We start from the raw sequence: 18,753 nt of genomic DNA, 5'->3' as shown, positions 1-18,753 counted from the left end.
AAAACGCTACGTGTGCACATAGCCTTAATGGTGTTATACAAATAAATAATAATGTTAATTGTAACACATCTTTTGTTATTTACCAAATAGAGTGCATTACTTGCAAGCTACAATACATACAGTGGGGCAAAAAAGTATTTAGTCAGTCAGCAATAGTGCAAGTTCCACCACTTAAAAAGATGAGAGGCGTCTGTAATTTACATCATAGGTAGACCTCAACTATGGGAGACAAACTGAGAAAAAAAAAATCCAGAAAATCACATTGTCTGTTATTTTTTCATTTTATTTGCATATTATGGTGGAAAATAAGTATTTGGTCAGAAACAAGCAATCAAGATTTCTGGCTCTCACAGACCTGTAACTTCTTCTTTAAGTCTCCTCTTTCCTCCACTCATTACCTGTAGTAATGGCACCTGTTTAAACTTGTTATCAGTATAAAAAGACACCTGTGCACACCCTCAAACAGTCTGACTCCAAACTCCACTATGATGAAGACCAAAGAGCTGTCAAAGGACACCAGAAACAAAATTGTAGCCCTGCACCAGGCTGGGAAGACTGAATCTGCAATAGCCAACCAGCTTGGAGTGAAGAAATCAACTGTGGGAGCAATAATTAGAAAATGGAAGACATACAAGACCACTGATAATCTCCCTCGATCTGGTGCTCCATGCAAAATCCCACCCCGTGGGGTCAGAATGATCACAAGAACGGTGAGCAAAAATCCCAGAACCACGCGGGGGGACCTAGTGAATGAACTGCAGAGAGCTGGGACCAATGTAACAAGGCCTACCATAAGTAACACACTACGCCACCATGGACTCAGATCCTGCAGTGCCAGACGTGTCCCACTGCTTAAGCCTGTACATGTCCGGGCCCGTCTGAAGTTTCCTAGAGAGCATTTGGATGATCCAGAGGAGTTTTGGGAGAATGTCCTATGGTCTGATGAAACCAAACTGGAACTGTTTGGTAGAAACACAACTTGTCGTGTTTGGAAGAAAAAGAATACTGAGTTGCATCCATCAAACACCATACCTACTGTAAAGCATGGTGGTGGAAACATCATGCTTTGGGGCTGTTTCTCTGCAAAGGGGCCAGGACGACTGATCCGGGTACATGAAAGAATGAATGGGGCCATGTATCGTGAGATTTTGAGTGCAAACCTCCTTCCATCAGCAAGGGCATTTAATATGAAACGTGGCTGGGTCTTTCAACATGACAATGATCCAAAGCACACCGCCAGGGCAACGAAGGAGTGGCTTCGTAAGAAGCATTTCAAGGTCCTGAGTGGCCTAGCCAGTCTCCAGATCTCAACCCTATAGAAAACCTTTGGAGGGAGTTGAAAGTCCGTGTTGCCAAGCGAAAAGCCAAAAACATCACTGCTCTAGAGGAGATCTGCATGGAGGAATGGGCCAACATACCAACAACAGTGTGTGGCAACCTTGTGAAGACTTACAGAAAACGTTTGACCTCTGTCATTGCCAACAAAGGATATATCACAAAGTATTGAGATGAAATTTTGTTTCTGAGCAAATACTTATTTTCCACCATAATATGCAAATAAAATGAAAAAAAAAACAGACAATGTGATTTTCTGGATTTTTTTTTTCTCAGTTTGTCTCCCATAGTTGATTGAGGTCTACCTATGATGTAAATTACAGACACCTCTCATCTTTTTAAGTGGTGGAACTTGCACTATTGCTGACTGACTAAATACTTTTTTGCCCCACTGTAGGTTGTGCCACATGTCCTCTCAAAATCCATATCAGGAGACATTTAGCCGATGCGGTTAATTCTAATGCTATCGCTCCACCTGCAGCTTCAAAGCATTTCCTAACACATCATAAAGGCAGTGTTAACTCTTTCAGATTCAATGCTATAGAGAAAGTTCACAAACCTTTGAGAGGAGGCAATCATAAACGCAAGCTGTTCAACAGAGAATCCTTTTGGATTTTCACATTAAACACCGTCAGGCTTGAATTACAGACAGGATTTGATAAAATATTGTAATTGATTAAATTTGCTTGAATTTTTTTCTTTTTTCTTTGTTTATATATTGTTTTCCTTATATGTCATTTTAATATAATTTTTTTTTTTTTTTTTCTTTGGTTTTTAGTAACTATGGTGTATTTACTATACAAATGATGCTGATTGTCTGACCAATTATGTTTGACTTACTGGCATATATTCACACGCTTTGCAATCAAAACATAGATCTTGATGAAGACTGCTAAGTCGAAACGCGTCATCTGTTTTTGAAGTGTTTTTTCTTATGCCCGGCTATCCTGTGCCATTCATGTTTTAACCTAATGGATTAAAGGTTATCTTTTAGACTGCGACTTTCTCGCTGGTTTTTTTTTTTTTTTTTTTTCTCTCCAAGTACGTTTGTTTTATGGAACCGTGCTGAGTGCCAGCTGTCTAATGAAGACTTCACAGAAGGGTGAGCTGACTATAATCTTTTTTCCTTTCTCTAGAAAAAAAAGTTAGCTCCTCCCCTGCAGTATACACCCTATCGCTGGCTGAGATTTCCCCAGTTCTTGCTTAGTGTCTGTAGGAGGCACTTGGGTCTGGTTTCAGACCCCACCGTTTTTATTTGATTTTTCTGTAAATTTTTATTTTTTAATTAACGAAGTGAAGGGGGCGACGGTTCCTTTCTGCGGCCCGCTCTCCCCTGAACCAACAACAGGCAAGCACGCGGAGTATACCTCCCTGTACACTTTCCTGAGACGATTGGGGCTGATTCCTCTGGCGATGATCCTTACGGTCCCGATAATCCGCGGATACGAGGGCAAGCGCATGGAGTGCAATGGAGAAGACTGGAACAGTGCTTCCGAATGCCCTGAGTCAGCCCCATAGCCTTCCATCCCCCTGCCATAGGGAGGATCGATTGAGCATACCCCTTTAAGAACTCCTTTAAGAACAGCCAGGAGGATGAGAAGACCTGCATGGATGACCCCGGACAGCGCGGCCCGCTGAGCACTGGACTGGAGGTATGGGGTCAGGTCCTGGCCCCCGGGAGAAGCGGTGCCCCATCGCAGAGCCCCCCCCCCCCGCTCTTGGCGCTCGAGTAGGCCAAAAATTTAGTCCCCGGCTTTTCTGGCCTACTAGGCCGCAATTTGAATAGCGCCGCCCGCGCTAACGTTGCCGCCCCCTCCTCTTGGCGCCTCTCATTACTTATGAGTCGCGCAATTCTAATCTCGGGGGCCATGTCTTTTACCTTCAGCTGCCGTTAACCCTTTCAGGAGCGCTATGCCTGCTCTGGACAGCCGGATACCGGGTGACACCACAGGGCCACTGCTTTCCTCCCGGGGGACACAGCACAGGACCGTGGGTAAGCTGCATCTGCCCTCAGACTAAAGCTTAACCCCTTCCCGGCACATTCCCGGCAACTGCAGACAGACTCTGCCGTTAACCCTTTCAGGAGCGCTATGTCTCAATCTAAGGAGGCTAAACGGGCTAAGAAGCACACTGCGTTTTTTACCGTGTGTACCACTTGCAAGTCTGCCTTACCCAGTGCATAGACTAATCCGTTATGCACGGACTGCACCCCGGCCTGCGCTCCAACGTCCCTCGCTGCCGCTGCTGACGGGCCTCCTGCGTTTAGGGCCCCTGAGTGGGCTGCATCCCTGTCACGGTCAGTGGAATCTCTGACCCAGGCTATATTCTCCCTCCGGGAGGACTCTTTAAGTCAGAAAGCGTCCTTGCCTCTCGAGGAGGGCTCTGGCGTCGGCCGGGAACCGTCCACCAGCAGGGGCCATACTCGTTCAAGGGATGGTCAGGTCTCTAGAAAGCGGACCCATGTCGCGTCCCCTAGTCACGTTCTCGCCTCAGCATCGGCGACTCCTGTCTCTCGCTCTCCTTCTCCTGAGGTACACAGCGAGCACGACTCTGAATTCGAATCTGACACGGCAGCCCCTCAGAATCCCCCAACTGATCAAGAGTCGCTTGATTCTCTTATAGAATCAGTAAACAGGATTCTGAAGTTGGATGAGGAAAATATTCCCGCTCCAGCACACCCTATCTCATTTAAGAAAACCAAGCGTGTGCACAGGTTATTTACCAGCCATCCGGTGTTTAAGGAAATTGTCCAGAAACATAGGGATCGGCCACATAAGCGGTTCACAGGGCAATAGTCTACTCAGGCTAAATACCCTTTCTCGTTCGCCTTATTGGGGGACACAGAGACCATGGGTGTACGCTGCTGCCACTAGGAGGCTGACACTATGCACAAAAAAAGGGTTAGCTCCTCCTCCGCAGTGTACACCCGACCGACCGGCAGGAATTCCTCAGTTTAGCTTAGTGTCAGTAGGAGGTGGACACGGGTCTTTCATTAGACCCATATCTACCTCGATGTGCGTCGTTCCTTTTCAGGTTTCCGGAGGGATACAGTGTGAATGGTCACTACTGTACTCCCACAAGAGACTATGAGTACGGCGTGTACTGCCACCCCGTATCCTCATAGCTCTCAGTGGCGGGACCACAGCTTAGCACGGGTGCGTGCCAGCGATCAGGAGAGTCCTCGCCCCCCCGCCTTCCACCCACTCGCCTACCAGAGCCTGTCGGTCGGATGAGGCGCGGATACCACAAAGACGCAGACAGCGTGGGATATATCCGGTACCTTTATTGCAAACGGAGGCGAGTATGCAGTCCAAGACGCGGCCCCCTGGCGGTTTCAGGATTCTTGGGAGCGGTCACCGAGGGAGTACTGTGGAGTCTCTGCGCCGTCCGCGCCTCCCGGCGGCCGCCGCATTCGTACGGGCCCCGGCTGTTGCGCGGGCCTTGTTCTATGCTTCTCCACCTCCTTCTTTCTTCGGCGTTCGGCAGGGGATCCAGGTGATAGGTAGGGAGGTGGCCGCGGCGACGCTGCGAGACCTCCGTGCCGCCCCGCGCTGACAGGCGGCCGTCGCCATTAATTTTAGTCCCCGGCTTCATTTCGGGCCTTGTCTGACGTCGCGGCCACGCCCCCCGCTCTCTCTCTCATAGGCGGGCTTCTCTCCCGCCCGTTCTAGGACCACCCACCATCTCTCAGAGCCTTCGGTGGGAAGCGGGCGGTACCCTCTTTGCCTCAGCAGCTAGCTCCGCCTATCTTCGTTTGAAGGCGCGCGTTTATCCTGGTTCCCTCAGGCTGCCGCCATTTTATCAGCATGTCAGCCGGACACAGAGGGATTCCACGTTCTCCTCTGCTGGGGCCCTGCATCTTCAGACGAGCCGTGTATCAGCACCTTTGGGGACACCGCATCGTGAGTAGCTCTGCAACTGCAGACTGACACCCTTCTCTGCCTTCTGTCCCCCAACCTTCCAGCATTTCCGCAGGTTTCTTCTTTTCTCCTTCATTATCCTATCTCTAAGTCTGAGCGTGGCCGTCCTCCTGCCCCCACCCCTCTGCCTGGACTGCAGCAATCCCATTCAGCATGACTCCGTCCAGGAGCCACCTATTGCGCCACGTGAAAGCGAACCCCCCCATTCCTGGTTGGGCCTCGTCTCTTTCACAATCTGTGGCAGGCCTCACCAGGGTGTCTCAGTCCATAGTAGCCGTCCTTGATAAGTTGCCCCTGGACACTTCTGCAGGGTCCAGCAGGTCACATGAAGCTCCATCTGAGCCAGCCAGCAGAAGCCGCAAAGGCCCAGACAGGATCTCCGGCCGGGATCCCCTCCTGGCCTCACATCCCCACATAGTCCTTCCCAGCAGTCGCCCTCCCGTGCCTCCTGACCCGAGTTAGGTGAAGCGTTCTCGGATGTGTCATCCGAAGGGATCTTAGAGCTGGACGCGGACATGAAGGTTACGGTACAGAACCTCATTGCTGCGATTAACCACACCTTCGAAATCTCAGACTCCCCTGCGAAATCCTCAGAACAGTAGGTTTCGTTCAGACGGGCAGAAACACCTTCCAGGGTCTTCGCCTCCCACTCTGAGTTTGGCAAGATCCTTACCAGGGAAAGCGAAAATCCGACCAGGCGCCTTCAAAGAGGGAAGCGCCTCGGCGTGCTGTACCCGTTTGCCAAAGAGCTCACCAACAACTGGTCTGCTTCCCCCTCGGTAGACGCACCCGTGTCCAGACTGTCTAACAGCACGGTCCTCCCGATTTCAGGTGTGGCGTCACTAAAGGATTCGAATGATAGGATTATAGAATCCTTAGCAAAGCATACGAAGCGGCTGCAGCGGTGCTAATCCCAGCCTTCGCTTCCTCTTGGTTAGCGAAGGCCATAGCCACTTGGGCAGAGGATCTCTGCAAGGGCATCCTAGGTAAGGCCCAACCAGAGCAATTGTCCGAACTGGCCAACCAGATCTCCCATGCAGGGGATTATCTGCTCTCTGCCTCCTTGGATGCCGCGTCTTGCGCAGTTCAGGCGTCAAGCAGCGTTGTGGCAATCCGACGTACAATTTGGCTCAAGGCTTGGCAGGCGGATTTGAATTCAGATAAGTCTCTTACCAATCTGCCTTTTCAGGGAGCGCGTCTCTTCGGATCCCAGATGGATCAGATTATTAAGGACGCCACTGGAGGCACGAGTTCCCTCCTCCCTCAGTCCAAGCCTCGCAGACCTCCGCTAAAACGTCAGTTTCGGCCCTTTCGGACATTCCACCGTTTCAATACGGCAGACAACTTCTCTAACCAACAGAAAATGCAGGTACGCCAGGATAGAAAAAAGGCGTCTTTCAGACCCACTCCCTCCTGGCGATCTCACTCCTCCCAGGGCAGATCCTCCGGATCCAGATCTGGACAGTCCACATCAGCATGACTATCAACGAACCCCCGAGAGTCCTTCCCAATTGGGAGGTCGACGTCTTTTCTTCAGAGACGGCTGGCTTGCCTCAGTAGAGGACGCTTGGGTCAGGGAGGTGGTATCATCAGGATACAAGATGGAGTTCATTTCTCGTCCCCGGGATCGTTTCTTCGAGTCCCAACCTCCAAAAGATCCTGCCTTAGTTCCGGGGTTCTTTGCGTCCATCGCCTCTCTCCTCACTTCTGGAGTGATCGTGCCCGTCCCCGCGTCAGAACGGTTAACAGGGTTTTACTCAAACCTGTTTGTGGTACCAAAAAAAGGCGGTACAGTTCGCCCCATCTTGGACCTCAAGTTACTCAACAAGACAGTCCGACTGCGTCATTTCCGAATGGAGTCTCTGGTCGGTAATCGCTTCCATAGAGACGCAGGAGTTCATGTGTTAAATAGACATTGAAGATGCCTATCTACATGTTCCCATATTCTCCGGCCATCAGAAATTCCTGCGATTCGCCAGGAACATTACCAATTCGTTGCACTGCCGTTCGATCTCGCCACCGCACCGAGTATTTGCGAAGATCATGGCAGCGTTGATGGCCTTGTTGAGAATCAAAGGTCTCGTTCTTTTTCCGTACCTCGACGACATTCTGATCGAAGCTCCATCCTTTCATCAAGCTCACCAAAGTCTTAGCATCGTCCCCGACACCCTGTCCAATTTCGGGTGGCTCATCAACAAAAGGAAGTCCTGCCTTTTTCCGACACAACGTCTTGTGTTTCTGGGTCTATTGTTCAGCAATCGTCTATCGAAGGTTTTCTCCCACAAGAAAAGATTTGCTCCCTGCAGCGGGATGTGCGAGCGCTGCATATCTTACGACTTCCATCTCTCCGGACAACCATGAAAGTCCTGGGAAAGATGGTGGCAGCGACAGAGGCGGTTCCCTTTGCCCAATTTCACTCCAGACCCCTCCAACACGCCATACTGTCTCGGTGGAACAGGTCTGTTCTTTCCCTGGACCGCCCATTTCGTCTTTCATACCGGGTCAAGCAGTCCCTCAATTGGTGGCTGATGTCTCCTCTCATCTCCCTAGGGCGGCCATTCCTTCCCATTCACTGGCAGATTGTGACAATGGATGCCAGCCTCCTCGGCCGGGGGCAGTGTTCCGCAGTCACACTGTTCAGGGTCGATGGTCGATTCAGGAGTCGGCTCTGCCGATCAACGTCCTCGAGATACGAGCGATTTATCTGTCTCTTGTTCACTGGGAGAGGCTTCTCAAGAGCCTGCCTATCTGGATTCAGACAGACAATGCCACAGCGGTGGCATATGTCAACCGCCAGGGGGGGACACGGAGTCCGGAGGTATTTCTTCAGCTTTGCCGTCGTTGGGGAACCCCGGACGTAGACCTGCTAGCTTCTCGCCTCAACAGGAAAGTTTGTATCCAGGGCTCGAGATCCTCTCGCAGTGGGCGCCAGCGCTCTGGCCATTCCTTGGTCGCAGTTCAAGCTCCCCTACCTATTCCCTCCTCTGCCTCTTCTTCCCAGGCTGTTGAAGAAAATCAAGGCGGAAGGAATTCCAGTCACTCATCGCCCCGAATTGGCCCAGAAGGGCTTGGTTCACGGACATCGTCAACCTTCTCGCGGACGCCCCCTGGAAGCTTCCAGACAGGGCAGATCTGCTGTCTCAAGGTCCGATTTGCCACTCCAATTCTCGGCCACTCAATTTAACGGCGTGGCTGTTGAAACCGAGGTTTTGAAACGATCAGGCTTTTCGGATCGAGTTATTCATACTATGATCCGGGCCAGAAAGCCATCGTCTTCCAAAGTTTATTACCGTACCTGGAAGGCCTATTTCACTTGGTGCGAGTTCACCGACATTCTGCCCATACATTTTTCGCTCCCTTCTGTCCTGGCGTTTCTTCAGGCAGGGCGTGATGCAGGCCTTGCCCTCAGCTCTTTAAAAGGTCAAGTTTCGGCGCTGTCCATTTTATTTCAGAAGACGTTGGCCTCCCGTCCTCAGGTCAAAACCTTCCTTCAAGGAGTGGCTCATACGGCTCCTCCTTACCGAGCGCCCGTAGATCCTTGGGATCTTAATCTGGTTCTTGAGGCTCTGCAAGGTCCTCCCTTTGAACCTCTCAGGGAACTTTCCCCTATCCCTCCTTTCATGGAAAGTAGCCTTCCTAGTGGCCATCATCTCCATCCGGCGCGTGTCGGAATTGGCGGCCCTCTCTTGCCGCTCTCCTTTCTTGGTACTCCTCTAGGACAAGGTAGTTCTGCGGCCTCCGCCCGCTTTCCTTCTTAAAGTGCTGTCCACTTTCCACCTGAATGAGGATACTGTTCTCCCGTCCTTTTGTCCGGGTCCAGCTCGTCCTCGGGACCGCTCCTTGAACAAGCTGGACTTGGTCAGGGCGATGAAGGTCTACCTAGCTAGGACGACTTCTTTGCAGAAGACAGACTCTCTCTTCATCCTTCCAGATGGGGTGCAGAGAGGTCAGCCGGCCTCCAAAGCTACTATTGCTCGCTGGATCAGATCGGCAATTTTGGAGGCCTACCGGGTCATACATCGATTGACCCCTCCGGGAATTAGAGCTCACTCTACCCGGGCAGTGGGTACCTCCTGGACGGTGCGCCACAGAGCTTCCGCGCTGCAGCTTGTAAAGCTGCAACCTGGTCATCGGTTCACATTTGTGAAATTCTACAAGGTCCACACCTACGCTTCGGTGGATGCCAGCCTAGGTGCAAGGATTCTGCAGGCAGTGGTGGTGAGTCCGCAGGCCTGATGGAAGTTTGCTTTCCCGCCCCAGGGACTGCTTTAGGACGTCCCATGGTCTCTGTGTCCCCCAATAAGGCGAACGAGAAAACAGGATTTTTGGGTTGCTTACCGTAAAATCTGTTTCTCGGAGCCTTCATTGGGGGACACAGCACCCTCCCATGTTCTGCAACTCCTGTTCTTATGTTTGTTGGTTATTTACAGTTGAGTTGTCCTGTTTTTCAATCTATTCTGTTACTTCTCCTACTGCTTTCTCACTAACTGAGGAATTTCCTGCCGGTCGGTGGGGTGTACACTGCGGAGGAGGCGCTAACCCTTTTTTTGTGCATAGTGTCAGCCTCCTAGTGGCAGCAGCGTACACCCATGGTCTCTGTGTCCCCCAATGAAGGCTCCGAGAAACAGATTTTACGGTAAGCAACCCAAAAATCCTGTTTTTGCTCCAGACCTAATGAAGGATTGGTTACAGTCCCCTTCCGTGGACCCTCCTGTATCGCGTCTTGCTTCTAAAACGCTCCCTTTCTGTTTCTGAGGGTTCCTCAGTCAGAAACCCCTCCGTTCAGTTTTTTGAAGCTTCAGGAGCAGCGCTTTTTCCATCTTTCACGGCAATTTGGGTCACTAAGGCAATGGCCCCTTGGGCAGAAGTCTTGATTACTTCCTTCCAGGGCACCAATCTTCCTCCGGAGGCAACCACTGTCGCCAGGCAGATAATTCATGCAGCGGACTTTGTAGTAGATGCTTCTTTTGATGCCACCAATTGCGCGGCTCAAACTGCCGCTAATGCGATCTCCATTAGAAGAGCCTTATGGCTCCGCGGCTGGCGGGCGGATGCCACATCTAAAAGATCGTTGACTTATCTCCCCTTTCAAATGGGTCGTCTTTTTGGAGCGAAACTGGACCAGCTCATTTCTGATACTACCGGGGGAAAAAGTTAATTCCTTCCTCAACAAAAGGCTGTTCGGCCGTTTCGCAACCAACAGACAACGCATTTTCGATCTTTTCGCAACAATTCCAGTTGGTCCTCCTCTACCTTCTCTTCCGGATCAGGTCGGTCCCCGCGTGGAGACAGAGGCTCCCAGGTCTCATACAGACCTAACCGCTCTTGGAAACACAGGCTTAGGGCTTCTAGATCTAGGGGAGCCAGATCTCATAGATCCACCCAATGACTTGTTGCGGTATCCGGCGGACACCGACAAAGTTGGCGGTCGCCTACTTTCCTTCATCCACACCTGGCTTGCGGTCGTCCACGACAAGTGGATCAGGGAGCTGGTGTCCTCCGGATACAAGATAGAATTTTCTTCTTCCCCTCCAACTCTGTTTTTACCCTCTTCTCCCCCCAGGAAAGAGAAAAGAGCCTTCCTTCGGGCTGTTCAGGCTCTAAGGGACGGAGTCTTCATTCCGATCCCTCATCACGAGAGGTTCAGGGGATTTTATTCAAACCTTTTTGTGGTTCCAAAAAAGGACGGGACGATGAGACCCATTCTGGATCTCAGACTGTTAAATAAGTTTGTCAAGGTACGGCGATTCTAAATAGAATCTCTCCGATCAGTTGTCTCTTCCACCAGCAGTTCCTACGTTTTGCAATTCATGAGGAACACTTCCAGTTCGTTGCCTTGCCCTTCGGACTCGCCACCGCCCCAGGGTCTTTACCAAGGTCATGGCGGCTGTCATGGCCATTCTCCACTCTCGGGGAGTGGTGGTGTTACCGTATCTGGACGACCTGCTCATCAAGGGTCCGTCCCTTCCAGCCTGCGAGGAATCCATGGATATAACAGTGAATACACTTTCTCACCTGGGGTGGAAGATAAACTTTGAAAAGTCTTTCCCAAAACCGGCTCGGCAGACTTCCTTTTTAGAAATGGTCTTGGACACTTCCTGCAGGTTGGTCATTCTCCCTCCAGAAAAGACCCAAGCATTACAACAGGCAGCGCGGACTCTTTCCCGACCGGTTTCTCACTCCATTCGTTTCAGCATGAAAGTTCTCGGAAAGATGGTGGTAGCTATGGAAGCAGTTCCATTTGCACAGTTCCACCTCCGTCCCTTACAACATGCGTTGCTGTTAGCTTGAGACAAGAACCCGTTCTCCCTGGACCGTTGGATCCTTCTGTCCCTGCGGGTCAGCAAGCCCTCAGGTGGTGGACACTGAGGTCCTCCCTGAATCAAGGGAGGTCTTTTCTCCCAGTAAGATGGTTGTTAGTAACCACCGACGCAAGTCTTCTCGGCTGGGTTGCGGTCTTTCGCCACCACATGGCACAGGGTTGTTGGTCAACCCGAGAGTCTCGTCTCCCCATCAACATTTTGGCGATACGAGCGATCAGACTAGCTCTACGGAGTTTCTACCATCTCCTCGCAGATCACCCCATCAGGATCCAATCCCACAACGCCACGGCTGTGGCGTATATCAACCGCCAGGGAGGTACCCGGAGCAGGATGGCCATGCACGAAGTGAGTCACATCCTCCATTGGGCCGAGACCAACCATTCGCCCATGTCAGCAATCCACATCCCGGGCGTAGAAAATTGAGCGGCATATTTTCTCAGTCGCCAAGGCATTGCCTCGGGAGAGTGATCTCTTCATGCGGAAGTCTTTCAGCAGATTTGTCATCGTTGGGGGACTCCGGATGTGGATCTCATGGCCTCAAGACTAAACAACAAGGTTCCTCGGTTCTTTGCCCGATCTCGCCATGGCCCTAGTTCTGCCATGGCACTGGTTCCGGCTCCCGTACATCTTCCCCCCTCTTACCTTGCTTCTGAGGGTCATCAAGAAGCTCAGAGCGGAGGGAGTTCCAGTGATCCTAGTCGCGTCAGATTGGCCGCGCTGAGCATGGTATGCAGAACTAATACAACTAGTCACTGATGTCCCCTGGCGACTTCCAGATCGCATGGAGCTACTCTCGCAGGGCCCGATTTACCACCAGAAATCCGGGGCCCTATCTTTCACGGTGTGGCCGTTGAATCCTGGATTTTAGTACAGGCTGGGTTCTCTCACGACATGATTTCCACCATGATTAGTGCTAGGAAGCCTGTGTCCATGCGCACCTATCACCGCACTTGGAAAACCTTCTTTTCGTGGTGCAAGGATCATGGTCGATCACCTCTGGTGTTTTCCATTCTGGCCATATTGGAATTCCTTCAATGCGGATTAAAATCAGGCCTTGCGCTTAGCTCGCTCAAAGGTTGAATTTCGGCATCGTTAGTGCTTTTCCAATGCAAAATTGCCACCAAACTTCAGGTCAAGACGTTCATTCAGGGAGTTTCCTATGTGGCGCCTCCTTATAGAAGGCCTTACAGGAGGCTCCTTTCGAACCGCTGCAGGACGTGTCACTGACCGTCCTCTCTTGGAAGGTGGTCTTTCTAGTGGCAATTACGTCAGTCAGATGAGTTTCGGAATTGGCAGCCCTGTCCTGCCGTTCTCCGTTCCTGAATTTTCATCAGGACGTCCCCGTCCTTCCTGCCCAAGGTTGTCTCCTCTTTCCATCTCAACAAGGAAATTGCTTTACCTTCCTTTGTCCGGCGCCAGTCCATCGCATTGAGAAGGCCCTCCACACCCTGGATGTGGTTAGGGCGCTGAGACTGTACATCTCGCGGACGGCTCCCTTCCACAAGTCAGATCCCCTGTTCATGCTTCCAGAGGGGCATAGGAAGGGTCAAGCCGCGTCAAAAGCAACGCTAGCCAGGTGGATTCGCTTGGCGATTCAGGAATCCTACAGTGTCAGGAACGCGTCTGTCCCAGCGGGGATTAAGGCGCACTCTACCCGGTCAGTGGGCGCCTCTTGGGCCATTCGACACCAGGCCTCGGCAGAACAGGTCTGCAAGGCTGCGACTTGGTCCAATCTGCATACTTTTACAAAACATTGCCAAATTCATTCTCAGGCCTGTCCGCAAGGCTGCGACTTGGTCCAGTCTGCATACTTTTGCAAAACATTGCCAAATTCATTCTCAGGCCTGTCCGCAAGGCTGCGACTTGGTCCAGCCTGCATACTTTTACAAACATTGCCTAATTCATTCTCAGGCCTCTGCGGATGCAGCTCTCGGCAGATGCAGCCTACAATCATCAGTACCTCAGTGTTGACTCAGTGGTACATGGGGTATTAGCAGATGTATGCTCTCCACCCAGGGACTGCTTTAGGACGTCCCACTGTCTGTGTCCCCCAGTGAAGCGTAGGAGAAATAGGGATTTTTGTGTACTCACCGTAAAATCCTTTTCTCCGAGCCAATCATTGGGGGACACAGCACCCACCCTGTTTAGCCTATTGGCTCACTGTAGCATTCTTAGGTTTTGACATAGTTATGGTTATTGTTGACTGTTTATGCTCCTACTGCTTTTTTCACCGAACTGGAGAAATCTCAGCCAGCGAGAGGGTGTATACTGCAGGGGAGTTGTAACTTTTTTTCTGTTTTACTTAGTGTCCTCCTAGTAGCCAGCAGCATAACACCCACTGTCTCTGTGTCCCCCAATGATTGGCTCGTAGAAAAGGATTTTACGGTGAGTACACAAAAATCCCCATTTATATTTATAACTCTGATACATGCTGCCCGACGCACGGTTAGCATGAATCAGGGGCAGGCTTAGTGACTACAGCAGGGTATGTTTTCTCTGAAACATTGATGTTTTTCAGAGAAAATATAGCTTGAAAAGTTGGCTGGGGACTATAAGGGGAGACCTAACTGGTCCGATCACAGTCTAGCTTCTCCCTTCCCAGCTTGGTTTGTTTGACAGGTCTTTTTCTGTTGCCACATGTTTGTACATAGGGTGAGACATCTCAATCGGAGTGGGGGAAGATTAAGCTGGACTTCAATGTCATTGGGCTAGTCAGGTCTATGACTATAGTCTACGATGGACCTTTCAAACCATGGTTTCTCTAAAACATCAGAGCGTTTCAGAGAAAAAATACACCTGGTTGCAATCACTGATTTAATGCCTCTCATGGTCGGGGTAGTGAATCTAATGGCAGCTTCCATTTAATGATGTCAAGCTCTGGAAATGGCTGTCACAACCTCTCAAACACGATGTACCGGGCTGTTTGTCAACAGTAATAGATTAATAGTTATTACTGTAGTGTAATCAGTGTGGATTTTGTCTGATCACAGCGCCATTCTATAACACTTATACCAGCAATGGCCGTAATGGGGTGGGGTTGTGACAACCGCTCAGATATGATATACAGGTTGGGTTGTCAGTATAATTAACTTACCATTATAATCAGTGATGTCATTAACCTCTCAGACATGACACAGAGGCTGGTTGTAAGCAGTAATTTGTGGAATAACTGTGACAGCCCCCTCAAAAAAAGTGTCTGGATCTCATGTTTTTGTGCTCAGGTGTAGCTAGCGAGAAGGAGCGTCGATTGTTGTACAATATGGAAATGGAACAAATGGCGAAAACAGCCAAGGCCCTTATGGAAGCTGTGAGCCATGCCAAAGCGCCATTCACCAGTGCCACCCACCTGGACCACGTCAGGCCCATGTTTAAGGTAAGTGAACTAGACTTAATGCTTGTCAGTAGAGCCGGTAAGAATTCTGTCTGATGTCTGGCATTTCCTGCAGCTCGTGTGGACACCGCTTCTTGCTGCTTACAGCATCGGTCTCCAGGACTGTGATGATAATGAAGTAACTAACCTGTGTTTAGAGGGGATCCGCTGTGCAATCAGAATCTCCAGTATCTTTGGCATGCAGGTGAGTGGTCCTGCATATGTCCTCTCTGTTATAAGTGGTAGTATAGTTTGGGCTATTCAACCTTTCTTGCATCTGAATTGGTTTCCTTTTTTCTGGGAAGCTGGAAAGAGATGCATATGTCCAGGCCTTAGCTCGCTTCTCTCTGCTGACCGCCAGCTCAAGTATCACAGAAATGAAGCAGAAGAACATCGACACGATCAAGACTCTAATCACCGTAGCTCATACTGATGGCAACTACCTGGGCAACTCCTGGCACGAGGTTAGTTCTGGGAGAATTCCTGCATGATAACACTTGTCCTGCTCTTCAGATTGGGGATAGTTGTGTTCAGAGTCATGTGTGCGTTGTTTTAGGTTCTGAAATGCATCAGTCAGTTAGAACTGGCTCAGCTAATTGGTACCGGAGTTAAAACGCGCTACATCTCTGCTGGTGGCCGGGAGCGAGAAGGTATTATTAAGAGCTACACGACTGGAGGGGAGGAGTTCATGGGCCTTGGACTTAGTGAGTATATCTCCCTTGGGCTGTGGGAGAGAGGGTCCTGATTCTCCATTATTCTCATACTCACTCTCTTGTAGGCACATTGGTCAGCGGTGGGGTTGACAAGAAACAAATGGCAAGCCTCCAGGAATCTGTTGGAGAGACCAGTTCACAGAGTGTTGTTGTTGCTGTGGACAGGTGAGGATCCATTAGATCTTCTATAGACGCTCTCATTGGTTCCGTCTTTATCCCACCGGCTGTTGTTACCCTTCAGTAGTCTCATTTTCAGTATCCATTGCCAGGTCTTCATGTTTTCCCCACAGTCTCTTTATTTACTGCCACGGTCCATCGTGTACAGCAGTATAGGAAGGCTGTTTCCTGTCCTGTATTCTTTTTTTCAATCAGATTTTTTCTCTCTCGCTTCATTGGGGGACACTGGAAACCATGGGTGTATGCTGCTGCCACTAAGAGGGTGACACTATGCATAAAAAAGTTAGCTCCTCCCCAGCAGTATATACCCACCAACTGGCAGAAAGCTAATCAGTTTTAGCTTACTGTCAGTAGGAGGTGGACACGGGCTGCTCTCATCCCCGTATCTACCTTTGGGTTTTTGTTGTTTTTTTTTATTAATGATGTCTGTTTTTCAGTTCCAGCTTGGGATTGGGGCGACGGAGTGTAACAGCTCTCTCCACTCTCCCCCCTAGAGACCGGGAGCACAGTGTGGGAATGCATCACTACTGTACCCTCTTGTGTCTACCAGGCAGAACCCCATGCCTCCTAACACTTCAAGCGCGTTTGGGGTATCCACAGGACCGAAGATGCGGATTAGTCCTTGCCAATACCCCCCTGCGCTGCCCGCCCTCCGTAGCTGGTCGCCTAGGGGTAGGAAGACTGAATCGGTGCCTGATGTCCCCAGATGTTGTCTCAGTGGCCCAGAGGTGTGCAAGCAATAGTACCCTATGGTTACCGGTGGTGTCCAGAGGCATCCCGCAGCGTCCTCCGCGCCATCCTCCTTCCCCCTGCGGCTCCAGAGTGTAAATTTAGTCCCCGGCTTCATTCTCGGCCTTCCACAGAGCGAGGCCCCCCGCTGGTCAGCCAATCTCGCTCCCCTCACCTACGCCTCCTTTTTTTTTCTTCACCGCAGCGTGCCTCTGCATATCCCTCTGGCCACATAGAGCGCAAAATATTTGCGCATTCAGGCTCCTCCCACAGCCAGACGCCATTTCTCTTTCGTCTCATTGGGGGACACAGAAACCGTGGGTGTGTGCTGCTGTCACTCGGAGATTGACACTATGCATTAAAAAAATGTTAACTCCGCCTCCGCAGTATACACCCCTTTGACAGGCTGTAGGACAATCAGTTTTGCTTAGTGTCAGCAGGAGGTGGACAGGGGTCTCTCGCAGACCCATGCCTACCTCAATGTGCATCATTCCTTTTCAGGTAACCATGGAGGGATACAGAGTAGAGCTGCTAAATCTGTACTCCCACACCGGGATCATGAGTATGTATCCTCATGAATCCCACGGGCAGGACCCTAACACAGGACTCATGTTCATGTGGCAGCTCCTGGTCCTGACCTTCGTCTCCCATCACTCGCCCACCAGAGCCTGATGATCGAGAGAGACACCCTGCAGATAAGGTTTGGGACAGCAATCTTTTCATGCATATAACCGACCCCTGTTACAGGGTGAACTGGAGGTAAGAGGCTGCAGCGTTGTATAACCCACTTACCAGCCGCTCTGGCTGAATCTGACCTCTGAAATCAGCACTCGGTCTTACAGCCCAGGGCTCTATACTTCTGTTATGAGCCAACACTTACTCTCAAGCACACGGTGCAGCACGGTTCCAGCCTCTTCCCGTGGCGGCGTTATGGCCCTAGGTTCCAGTAGGAGCCCAGTAAGGCCAACGCTAGATTCCGGCTTCCGGCAGGCTCCGCCCCCGGCTTCCTCTTCCTGTACTAGCGCCATCTTGGTGCTCCAGGAGGCCAGAGCAGGGCCCCGCCCACCGCTTCCGGGCGACGATTTCATAAGGTTTCCAGGCAGGGCTGTTCACCTCCCTCTCTCCCCCTCATCAGCCTTCAAGTGGCAGCTGCGGCGGGCACACAGGTCGTGGGTATGTGATTACTGCACTACAGGTTGCTCCCTCACTCCACTTTCTACCCCCGACGGTCGGCACCAGGTAAAACCTGTCAGTATGTCCAAGGGAGAGCAGTCCCGCTCCTCCTCATCCGCTTCAGTGACCTTGGTCAAATATTTTCTATGTACCAAATGCAATGTAAGGCCTCCTTCAAGTCAGTCCTCGCCACTCTGCTCAGATTGCAGTAGACCTACGGTGTCACCTACGATAGAGAGCAGGTGTAGCCCCCCCATTTTGCCTGTCAGAGCTCCTTTTGGGCCTTCTAGAGGCCGTAAAAAGGTTTAGACAGGACCATCAACCCAGTTCCCCTTCTCACTCCGTCTCACCGCCAGAATTCCTCTGGCCGTCTGCCTCCTCCCGGTCCTCATCCCCGGAATCAGGCGAGGCATTATCGGAGACACACTCAGAGGAGGGTTCTGAGTACGGGCCGGAACAGTCCCAGGTCAAGGATATGGTTCAGGGCCTCTTTGCCACCGTCAATGAGACCTTTTAACATTGGGGTCGCCACATCAAAACCTAATGATCAGGCTTTTTCATTTAAGCGTCATAGGTCCCCCTCTAGGGTTTTCACCTCCCACAAGGATATTGAGGAAGTGTTAGCCAGGGAAAGGGAAAACACAACCAGGCGATTTCAGAGAGGAAGTCGTATCCCTTCCCTCCAGATCTCACCGCCAACTGGACCGCCGCCCCTTCGGTGGATCCACCAGTGTCCAGACTCGCTACCAATACAGTCCTCCCACCCGCCAGTGGGGCAGCCCTAAATGATCCCAATGATAGGAGGATAGAATCCCTGACAAAATCCGCCTTTGAGGCAACAGCCGCCACATTGTGTCCGGCCTTCGCCTCAGCTTGGGTAGCTAAGTCTGTTACAGAATGGGCCAAACAGCTTAGACAGGGCATAATGGCCGGGGCACCACCAGCGGAACTGGTGGAATTCGCAGATCACATCACCCATGCCGGGAGGTATATGGTATCAGCAGCCCTGGATG

The 18,753-nt window shown here is 51.0% G+C and overlaps 1 protein-coding gene across 1 annotated transcript in view; it reads left to right on the top strand.

The window, feature by feature from the left end:
• Positions 1 to 18,753, top strand: part of ARFGEF2 (ARF guanine nucleotide exchange factor 2) — a 124,974-nt gene that overhangs the window by 46,826 nt on the left and 59,395 nt on the right. The window contains exons 19-23 of the mRNA XM_073580533.1: positions 14,800 to 14,951; positions 15,025 to 15,153; positions 15,254 to 15,412; positions 15,505 to 15,652; positions 15,727 to 15,826. Of these exons, the coding sequence (XP_073436634.1) occupies positions 14,800 to 14,951; positions 15,025 to 15,153; positions 15,254 to 15,412; positions 15,505 to 15,652; positions 15,727 to 15,826 (688 nt within the window). The remainder of the gene's footprint in view (positions 1 to 14,799; positions 14,952 to 15,024; positions 15,154 to 15,253; positions 15,413 to 15,504; positions 15,653 to 15,726; positions 15,827 to 18,753) is intronic.

This window comes from Dendrobates tinctorius, unplaced genomic scaffold, assembly GCF_039654945.1.
Source record: "Dendrobates tinctorius isolate UK_male_01 unplaced genomic scaffold, ASM3965494v1 ptg000065l, whole genome shotgun sequence".
In the NCBI taxonomy this organism is placed as follows: domain Eukaryota; kingdom Metazoa; phylum Chordata; class Amphibia; order Anura; family Dendrobatidae; genus Dendrobates; species Dendrobates tinctorius.
The sequence above is the reverse complement of the archived record's forward strand: the minus strand, read 5'-3'. Positions and strand labels throughout refer to the sequence as shown.